The 11522-nt window shown below is 37.7% G+C and overlaps 1 protein-coding gene across 1 annotated transcript; it reads left to right on the forward strand.

Annotated features, from left to right (window-relative positions):
• The first annotated feature begins 9201 nt into the window (after positions 1 to 9201).
• Positions 9202 to 10146, forward strand: LOC116860483 (olfactory receptor 1002-like). Its single transcript, XM_032846539.1, has one exon. The coding sequence runs from the start codon at positions 9202 to 9204 to the stop codon at positions 10144 to 10146; it is 945 nt and encodes a 314-aa protein (XP_032702430.1).
• The last annotated feature ends 1376 nt before the right edge of the window (positions 10147 to 11522 follow it).

Here is an 11522-nt window from a genome sequence, read left to right on the forward strand (position 1 = left end):
TCTGACTGAGATCTCTCATCTTCCAATATGTGCCTGGGGGTCTTCCAGACCTTCCTGCCATGGCTTGAAATTCATTTTCTCAATGATATTTACTCTAACTTATTGAATACTGAATTTGTTATCATCACTACCCCATCAGGAGACTTAGATTTCCTTTACTCTGAGCTAACTTTTTCTGTTATTGATCACACTTTTCACCTTCCAACCAATAATACATTTAAATGGATTATTTTAAATTTATTTTTATTTCAAGTTTTTATTTAAATTGTAGTTAGCTAACATATAGCATAATATTGGTTTCAAGAGTAGAATTTACTGATTCATCACTTACATACAACACCTTGTGCTCCTCACAATAAGTACCCTCCTCAATACCCATCAACATTTAGCCCTTCACCCACCTACCTCCCCTCTGGTAACCATCAATTTGTTTTTTTTTTTTTTTTTTTTTTTTTTTTTGTTCTTTATAGTTAAAAGTTTCTAAGGCTTTGTTTCAAATTCAAAATGGATGAAAGACCTAAATGTGAGGCAGGAAACCATCAAAATCCTAGAGAACACAGGTGGCAACCTCTTTGATGTTAGCTGTAGTTATTTCTTATTAGACATGTTGCTTGGAGGCAAGGGATACAAAAGCAAAAATGAACTAGGGGGACCTCATGAAGATAAAAACACCATACAGAAAGATAAACTCAAAATGGATGAAAGACCTAAATGTGAGACAGGAATCCATCAAAATCCTAGAGGAGGACACATGTGGCAACTTCTTTGACCTTGACTGCAGCAACTTCTTGCTAGACATGTCTCCAAGCGCAAAGGAAACAAAAGCAAATATGAACTGTTGGGACTTCATCAAAGGAAGCTTCTGAGAGCAAATAAAAGAGTTAACAAAAGTAAAAGGCAGCCTATGGAATGGGACAAGATATTTGCAAATGACATATTAGATAAAGGGCTAATATCCAATATCTATAAATAACTTATCAAACTAAACACACAAAAAGTGAACAATCCAGTCAAGAAATGGACAGAAGACATGAACAGAAACTTCTTCAAAGAAGACATACAAATAGCCAACAGATACATGATTTATATGCTCTACATCCCTTGGCATCAGGAAAATACAAATCAAAACTACAATGCGATATCACCTCACACTAGTCAGAATAGCTAAGATTAACAAGTCAGGAAACAACAAATGCTGGTGAGGATGTGAAGAAAGGGGAACCCTTTTACACTGTTGATGGGAATGCAAGCTGTCAGAGTCACTCTGGAAAACAGCATGGAGGTTCCTCAAAAAGTTAAATAGAGCTACCTATGACCCAGCAATTGCACTACTAGATTTTACTCCAAAGATATAAATATTGTGATCTAAATGGGCACTGCATCCCAAAATTTATAGCAGCATTGTCCACAATAGACAAACTGTGGAAAGAGCCAAGATGTCCACTGATAGATAAATGGATAAAGATGTGGTTCATATATAAAGTGGAATATTACTAAGCCATCAGAAAGGATGAATACTTACACTTACACTGATGTGGCTGGAACTGAAGGGTGTTATGCTGAGTGAAATAAGTCAATCAGAGAAAGACAATTACCATATGGTTTCATTCATATATGGAACATAAGAAACAGAGCAGAGGACTGTAGGTGAAGGGAGAGATAACCAAATGGGAAGTCATCAGAGAGGGTGAAAAAACATGAGTCTTAACTATAGAAAACAAACTGAGGGTCCCTGGAGGGGTGGTGGGTGGGGGATGGGATAACTGGGTGATGAGCATTAAGGAGGGCGTGTGATGTGATGAACACTGGGTATTACATGCAACTGATGAATTATTGAACTCTACATCTGAAACTAATGTACTATATGTTGGTTAGATGAATTTAAACAAAAAAAATAAAAGGCAACCTTTGGAATGGGAAAAGATATTTGCAAATAACATATCTGATAAAGGATTAGTATTCAAAATCTATAAAGAACTTCTTAAACTCAACACACAAAAAACAAATAATTCAGTTAAGAAATGGACAGACGACATGAATAGACATTTTTCCAAAGAAGACATACAGATGGCAGTCATATTACAATATATAAACCTACATATACAACCTACTACCCAGCAATTGCACTACTTGGTATTTACCCAAAGAATGCAAGAATATTGATTCAAAGTGACACATGCACGCTGATGTTCATAGCAGCATTATCAACAATAGTCAAACTATGCAGAGAGCCCAAATGTTCATTGATCAATGAATAAATGGATAAAGAAAATGTGGTACACACACACTTTCACACACACACACACACACAAACACACACACAATGGAATTTCACTCAGCCATCAAAAATAATGAAATCTTGCCATTTGCAATGAAGTAGATGGAGCTAGAGTGCATTAGGCTAAACAAAATAAGTCAGTCAGAGATAGACAAATTCCATATGATTTCACTCACATGTGAAACTTAAGAAACAAAACAGATGAACATAGGGGAAGGGAAAAATTAATTGATTTTTAAATTTATTATTTATTATCTTCCCTCATTAAAATGAAAGATCCATGTGTGCATGTTATTTTATTAAACTGATATAAGTCAACCACTATTTGGACATAGTGTATGTTTGATATTTATTCAATAGTCAGATGGTGTGGCTTTCAAGTATGAGAAAAAAGTCTGTCTCATGTTATGGGTAGGTAACCTCACTATTATTTCTTCCACTATTCTTCTGCTCATTGATGTCTTTTCTTTATTTCATTTTTATTTTTTCCCCAGCTTTATTGAGTAAGATTGACAAACATAATTGTAAGATATTTAAATTGCACAATGGGATGATTTGATATATGTATACACTGTGACTGGACTCTCCCCATCTAGTTAATTCACATGTACGTCAACTCATATGGTTATCTTCTTTGGGAGTTGGTGAGAGCATTTAAATTCTACTCTCTTTGCAAATTTCAGTTATACAGTACAGTGCTGTCAACCACAGTCAGCATGTTTTCCATTATATCCTCAGACCTTATTCATCTTAGAAGAGAATTCTGGTGCCCTTGATGTTTTTTCAACCCAAGCCAATGGAAGACCCACATCACACCTCATGGGAAGGATCACTTCCCAGGATTACTAATGTGCATTTTCTCTGCCTGCAAGTGCTTCTCATTTATGGGCTACACATGTTCCTGACAGTTTTATTTCTACTGCTCTACCTGTTATGGTACTAGGTACCTACTCTGCTATTACATGGGCTTTGAGAATAAATTGTTTGTCCTTTCTTCCACTCTTCAAATGCCAGCCATGGCTGCTCCGCTTCTCAAGCAACGTTTATTCTCTTCCCCATTCCTCTTCCCCTTCTCCCTCTGTTCCCTTCCTTTCTTTTTCTTTTCTTTCTCACGGCATTAGGGTATGAGAAATGATATAGATTGCCCTTGATTTTTGAGGGAATATATCACATCTAAACTGAGTCCTCACAAGTAGCAACAATCATTGGCTCTATTTTCGTTCTTAATGTTACACCATCTTCCATCTTCTTATGAAAAAACTTTTTTTTTGGCCATTTTATGTATATTGGGTAGAACCCATGTTTTCTTAGGAAATGGTCCACAACTGGACTTCAATTCTCATTAAAAAAAGACTTTATTTATTTATTTATTTATTTGCGAGAGAGTGAGAATGAGAGAGAGAGAGAGAGAGAGAGAGAGAGAACACAGAGAGGGAGAGGGAGAAGCAGACTTCTTGCTGAGCAGAGACCCTGGTGCTGGGCTTGATCCCAGGACCCTGAGATTATGACCTGAGTCAAAGGCAGAAACCTGACTGACTGAGCCACTCAGGTGCCCCCAATTATGGGGTCCTTCTTCACTGAAGCTGGCATCCTTCTAAAAGTCACTCGCGTGGTGTGGCTGCTTGCATTAGCACCTGCGGATTTGTAGGCTGGCTAAGTCTCAGAAGAACTGTTTAATAATTTAATATAGTTTTTAACTCAGTTTCTTGCTTTTCTCCACATCAGGGTCATCCCTGTGACTTGGTATTTTCTTGTGGTTCTTGAAATGATAATAAATGTAGAATGCCAAATTTACTTACAGACTCTTAAGTTTGTTGAGTCAAATAACGGAAGAATAAAAGACATATTCTTTTAGTTAGATCATCTATTCCTGCCTTCTGGTTGTTTACTACTGCCGACTGGCCACTACTGTCTGGGGATCCTATTATCAATGTGGCAATCAGCTAGCTCTGTATTCCTGTAACATTGTCTCCTTCTGCCAGTCTGGTCTAGAGAGGACTGATACCTCCAATCATATTAGTGACGTTAGTGCCCTCATGTCTTTCCTAAAGACAGTAGAAACTGTAGCAGAAATGGACTTCTATCTCTAAAGCCCAATGATCTGTGTGATGAGATCTAGTTTTGATCTCTTGGATCATTTATGATATTGGAAAAAATGAATTCCAGGAGGTGTATAAGGGAAGAAGTCAAAGGCCAGCCAGGCAGTTGAGACTAGCGAAGATATAAAACACTGTCCCAAGTCTGGCAGTTAAATTCAATCTTTGCTCACTTCTTCTGTCTCCCATCCAGGAACAAGCTTCTGCCATTCAAGTTTGATCTTCTAGGATGATCTCTTAAAGAAACAACGTAATTCCTTTCCATTATCACATAAACTTCACATTTACCCAACACCTTCAAGAAGTTAGATTAATCTGATTTTTCTTCCTGCAGACACATTTTTAAAATTACAAGTCCACTTACTCATTTGCTCATTGTTTAAAAATATTTATTGAACATTTATTCTTTAAAACACTATTCCAGAAGCTGGAGGTATAGTGTGGAAAACCTAAACAAAATCCATACTAATTGTTGTAGGATAGTATGATGTTGATAAAAATTCAGTGTTTGTTCTGAAGAAAAAACTGTGCAAGAGGGAAAGTGGATGAGGGTCAGGGTGGGGTTAGCTTTACTCTTTTACAAAGGATGATTGAAGATGGACTCTATGATGAGTAGAGGTCTGAATGAAGTGAAGAAGAAAATTGTGCAGATCTACCTGGAGAGAAATACATTAGAAGCAAAAATAAGAGAGAGGAAGATTTTGAGTTAGAATCCTGCTTTTCTTGGACCAATAGGAAGTGAACTGGGGTGCCTAGGTGGCTTATTTGTTTCAGCATCTGCCTTCAGCTCAGGTCATGATACCAAGGTCCTGGGACTGACCCCAGCAACAGACAATGGCTCCCTGCTCAGTGGGGAGTCTGCTTCTCCCTCTGCTCCTCTCCCTGTCCCTGCTTTTGCTCTCTTGCATGCTCTTTCTATCTCAAATAAACGAATAAAATCTTAAAAAATAGAAAGTGGACTGAGTATCCTGATGAGAGGTAGGAGAATCCAGATTTTCCTATTCATCCCCATTCACTGAGTTCTTATGAAGTTTGAATGGGTTAATACTCTCTAAGCAGACTTATGAAGTTTGAGCCCAAACCCATTTTTTCTACCCCTATATTTGAAATTTTTATAGCCAATGTGGACTACTTCTGTCTCTCAAAAATGATGTCCAAATTTATAGCTCTTTTGCTGCATACGCACCTCAATCCACCTTATTTTCATCTACCTATATTTACCTCCGTTTGAGAATAATCTCATCTAAGAGACTCTTTTCAAACCCTCTGGCTACAATGATTCTACCATCCTGGAACTCATGGACTGATCATGGAGTCCCTTATGCTGCTGTGTACCCAGACTGACCTTCTGATTATAATACCTCTGAAGCAAGGCCATATTTTATATTCTCAAACCTGTATAGTGTCAAAGGCTGGTGATATCATGCAGCAGTTGAGGACTCAAAATGGCTCAAAGCTGGATTTCAGGGATGCCTGGGTGGCAGAGTTGATTGAGTGTCTGACTCTTGATTTTAGTTCAGGTCATGGTTTCAGGGTCTGAGATGGAATCTCAGTGTTAGGCTCCACATTCAGTGTAGACTCTGCTTAGGATTCTCTCTCCCTCTCCCTCTGCCCCTGCCCCCACTCACACTCCTTCTCTTAAATAAATAAATAAACTTAAAACCAACAAAAATAAACCCTCAAAATATACCTGGATTTTGAAGCATGTGTGTGTGGGGTGGTCCCAAAGGGAGAGATGGGTTTATTTTATGTAATTACAATGGATTCAAGTCACAGTATTTTTCTCTTGAAATAACTTTAATATTTTCTCTATAGGCCTATTCTCCTGAGCTTTTTGTTCCTTGAGGGAATTGGCTCCAATGTACATGAGAATCCTTTAGAAAAACCTTTGCTTTGTGTTGGGTAGATTGAGTCAACTAATGCCTTTTTGGAGTGCGCAGGTTTCAAGATGGTATCACTGTATTGTGTATCTTCCTAGACACCTGAAGAAGCTGAGAAGAATGACCAGTCTATTTTTGTAGGGTAATTGGTTTTTATAACAAGGAACGTTACTTTCATAATTCACTATGACATAGGCAATGGGTCTAGGACATGTTTCTTTGATAGGTGCATTAAGTTATTTCCTAAGCTGCCTTTAGAAGTTTAGATAACAAAAAATGCATTCAGATGCCTGGAAGCATCATCTCTAAGATTATCATGAAGAATAACTTGGTATGAGTCAAATGCTGAGTCTGTGTCTTTTGGTTTAACTGACCTAACTTGAATGTACATGTTTATTGAATTTTGTTTTTGGCATAGGGATAGTGAAATGTATTGAAGGATTTATGGCTCATAGGATGTCAGTATTAAGAGGTTTGGCTCTCTGGTTCTTAATTTATTCCTTTTCCTTACATTGGGTTTTATAAGTCAAAAGCAAACCTCTGAATCCACTGACCTGAATTCCATGCTGCTCATGCCAAAAGTCACATGCATACCTAGGATCATGATTTTTCTATCTTAGAATTTTTGGATTAGATAAATTTTGGGATTGGGAAAAATAAATTAACATGCATTTTGATAGTCATGAACTATTGTTTTCATATACATCTTCCTTGAGTAAAAAGCAAATACAAATATTGATGAGCTATGATGAGTTTGTATGCTTAGAAAATACTAAATTCTTGAATATCTTAGAACTAAGGTACTTTTTTTTTTTTTTTGGCTAATCTTGGATTCCACCCCTCCAGACCTTTCCTTCCAAGCTCCTCTGCCTATGGGACCATAGGATGTCAGTAGATTTTTTTTTTAAAAGATTTTATTTATTTATTTGACAGACAGAGATCACAAGTAGGCAGAGAGACAGGCAGAGAGAGAGGGAAGCAGGATCCCTGCTGAGCAGAGAGCCTGATGTGGGGCTCCATCCCAGGACTCTGGGATCATGACCTGAGCTGAAGGCAGAGGCTTTAACCCACTGAGCCACCCAGGCACCCCGAATGTCAGTAGACTTTAGCTTCATGACTTTCTTGTTAAGCAAAAACCTTTTCAGTCTTTCTTACCAGGGGAAAGTGTTTTTAGATTTCTGTATACTTCTATTGCACAGCCCAGTGGTATATTTGTGTAATTGTGCTGTTGGAATCATTATGATTATTTCAAAATCCAAAACATGTTCCTCCCTTCCTGAATTTCCCATTTTTGGAATCCTAACCTCATTTCTCTTTCCTCTCACTTCTCATTCATTCATTCATTTCTTCCTCCTTCTCCTCCTCCTCCTCTACTCCCTCACCCTCTCCCCCTTCTCTTTCCCCTCTTTCCTTCCTCCAACTCCTTCTCCTTCCCTTCTTCCCCCTCCCCCTCCTCCTCCTTCTTCCTCTTCTTCTTCCTCCTCCTCCTCCCCCCCTCCTCTTCTTCTTTGTTAAAGAGTTTTATTTTGAAATACAGATTCACAAGAAGTTGCAAAGATATACAGAGAGTCTCATATCCCTTCCCTCAGGGTTCCCCAACAGTATATCTTACCAAATACAACACAACATCAAATCTGGAAAACTGGTAATGATGTGATGTGTGTGTTTTGTTCTATAACATTTAATTTTGTGTGTAGATAGCTTTGTTTAACCCATGCGACAATCAGGCTGCAGAACTCTTCCATCTCTACATGGATGTACCCATGTTATGCTTTTATAGTTACACTGTCCCTCTCCCTCCCTTTCCTAATCCCAGGCAACCAATAACCTATTCTCCATCTCTATCATTTCACCATTTTGAGAATGTTATATAAATGTCATAATGATAGAATTCTGAATTTTTGAGATTGGCTCTTTTTAACTCAAAGTAATGACCTGGAGAACCTTTCAAACTGTGTGTGTATCATATTTCTTTCCACTCTTTCTTACTGAAGAGTCTTCTATGGTATGATGTACCAAGATTGTTGAGCCATTTACATATTGTAGGGTATTTTGGTTGTTTCATATGTCTGGCCATTATGATTGAAGCTTCTGTGAATAAAATTACACAAGTTTTTATGTGGAGAAAGTTTTCATTTCTCTGGGATAAATGTAAAGGTGTATCCTTTTCATCCTTAAATTATTGCTTTTCTTTCCCAGCTCCTATTAATACTTAATTAGTTATAACACTTACTGATATTTAAGAACTAGTATCTTTTTGATAAACTAAAAAATCTGATGGAGTTTGATGAGGTTAGTGGTTATATAAACTAATGACAGGAGGATCATAGATGTTTGGGATAAGGTGTCACTGACGAGTTTCAGCAGATGATTTTGAACCCTGGTCAAAGCCATCTTCCCTTGTTTGAGCTTGCTCTTCTTAGACACCACAGGTCTATCTTTTAGATGACATGACTGAGTATTTATCTAAAATCTAAAGGAATTGGTGGAGAAGTTACATTCCAATTACCCTTTGCCTAGAGTGAGAGAAGGCGTTTGCCTAACTTTATCAAATTCACACAATACTTTTTTTCTATAAAATATTTCTTTAAGTATACTTTGTACAGTGTAGGGGTTTTTAGAAATGTAATCTGGCACAGTTGGAGGACATGTCTCAGATAATCCCCAATGTTCTCTTCTGGGTGAAAATTCCATGATTCTCTTAAAAATTTCTGTTTCTGTGGAAGAAATTAAAGAACGCTGTGAGGTTTGGTGACTTACTCTATTGCACAAATAGTTTGCAACTAGATCACATGACCATCAGATGTAGACTTCAAGAGAGTTGGGTGTCAGTTTATCACTTTTAACTGAAGAAAAAAAGAAGTTAAATTCATTTAAAAAATAATTTACGTACAAGTTGATTGTAAAGAAAAGTCTTTCTCTTTTTCATTGCAGATTAAATCAGAGAATGGATTATGGAAATCAGACTTTGGTGACTGAATTTTTTTTCGTGGGCTTAACAAATCACTTCCACCATCAGGTTGTTCTCTTTTTGATATTTCTCTTGGTTTATCTTGTTACTCTTCTGGGAAACATGGGGATGATCACCCTTATTTGGATGGATCCCCGACTCCACACTCCCATGTATTTTTTTCTCAGCCACTTGTCTTTTGTGGATATCTGCTCCTCTTCAGTCATTGGTCCTAAGATGTTGACTGATATCTTTGTGGAGAAAAAAGTCATCTCTTTCTTGGGTTGTGCTGCTCAGATCTGGTTTTTTGGTCAGTTTGTAGTGACTGAATGTTTTCTCCTGGCCTCCATGGCATATGACCGGTATATGGCCATCTGTAAGCCCTTGTTGTATGCTCTCATTATGTCCCAGCGTGTCTGTGTGCAGCTGGTGGTAGGACCTCATGCAATGGGTCTTATGAGCACTATGACCCACACGACTTTCACCTTTCACCTACCTTACTGTGGTCCAAATATCATCAATCACTTCTTTTGTGACCTTCTTCCTGTTCTGTCCCTGGCATGTGCAGACACCCAGGTCAATCAGTTTGTACTTTTCATCTTGGCTGGAGCTCTAGGAGTTGTTAGTGGTGTGATCATCCTGATTTCCTACATTTACATCGTCATTGCTATCCTGAGGATCCGCTCTGCTGAGGGGAGGTGCAAAGCCTTCTCCACCTGCTCTTCACACCTGACAGCTGTCTCCATCCTGTATGGGACACTCTTCTTCATCTATGTACGCCCTAGTTCTAGTTTCTCCCTGGACATCAATAAAGTGGTTTCGGTGTTCTACACAGCTGTGATTCCCATGTTGAATCCACTTATCTACAGCCTGAGAAACAGGGAGGTCAAGGATTCATTCAAAAGGAGGTTTGAGAAGAAGCAGTTTCTTATGAGTGGGTAAACTAGATTCCATTTGTACTACAGATTGAGAGGTGATATTTACACAAGATGCACGAGCGTGGACTGAGTGATTGGAGTGCGAATTTTATGTTGAGCTTCACTCTTTATTATTGTGTGTCACTGAAGTCCTATAACATCTTTAGGTTACAATCTTCTCATTGGAATTTTCTCATTTCTTGATTAACAGTATTGAGATTTAGAGCTTTAAAATGTAGTGAGTGGCTTAGAGAATCCCAAAGATTTAGAATAGTCTTAAGATTTTGTAATGGGAAATGAGAGGTGCTTTGTTATGTATGAGAAAAGTGGAAAAATCTTAACCAATGAGCTTAACAGTACCTCTGTTTTGCTTTACAAGATGTCGAGATCTTGAAATTCCTTGCAAGTTTACCTTTTATTCTTTTTTTCTTTTTTATATTTTATTTATTTACCTGACAGTGAGAGAGGGAGCACAAGCAGGGGGAGTCAGAGAGGGAGACGCAGGCTCCCCGATGAGCAAGGAACCCAATGAGGGGCTCAATCCCAGGACTCAGGGATCATGACCTGAGCTGAAGACAGAGCCCTAATGACTGAGCCACCCAAGCACCCCCCTTTTATTCTTTTTAATAAAAATATTATAAAGGGTATTTTTCTGGTCATATGTAACAATTGCACTCTCTAATAACACCTGCACATTTGGAGTAGACATTTGACAAAGGTCTTGTATGTCTGTTCTGCTGTTCTGCTACTCGAGTAACTACTTGTTGAGATTTTGCCACTATAATCATGTGATTCATGCATATAAAATGCAGAATGCATTGCAGTTCTTTTTTTCGCACATTCATGTAACTTTTATTACTTTAGCATACTGTTATTTATGTACTTACAATTGTTTTTTATATTTTTAAATGTATTTTAAAAATAAGATGGTTATTACCATTGTTGGTTATTGATTTTTATGTCATCAGCAGGGAATTAATTTCCACTTTATAGATGACAAGACTGATAGTTTAGAATACTCAGTGAATTGCCCATGACCTCATAATGTGTTCCTGCATTTTTTCTCCAGATGCAATATTCTCTCAATTATCCATTTTTTTTTTTTAATACAGCAAACAAATGCAAGAAAGAGGGGATGGAACATTTGCCTTGTACAAATTGAAGATTCACACAGAATTTCTCTGCCTTCTCTTGAAGGTCTTCTTTAAATGGCATTTAATTTTAATTCATTCATGTTGAAGAATGTAAATATTAGCTTTTAATGCCTAGAATTTTTTTACGTATTTATTCCTCAAGCTTTATGCCAGTGATAGTCTCCGTGTTCCCTGCTGACTCAGGACAAAATCCAGAAAGATGCCCTTTAATTAAGAATGAGGGGCAGCGGGGTGGCTCAGTGGGTTA

Source organism: Lontra canadensis, unplaced genomic scaffold (genome assembly GCF_010015895.1).
Source record: "Lontra canadensis isolate GAN:19392208 unplaced genomic scaffold, GSC_riverotter_1.0 scaffold176, whole genome shotgun sequence".
Taxonomy (NCBI): Eukaryota; Metazoa; Chordata; class Mammalia; order Carnivora; family Mustelidae; genus Lontra; species Lontra canadensis.

What these genes read in the sequence shown, in the direction of transcription:
- LOC116860483 (XM_032846539.1), top strand. Translation starts at nt 9,202, where the DNA reads ATGGATTATGGAAATCAGACTTTGGTGACTGAATTTTTTTTCGTGGGC.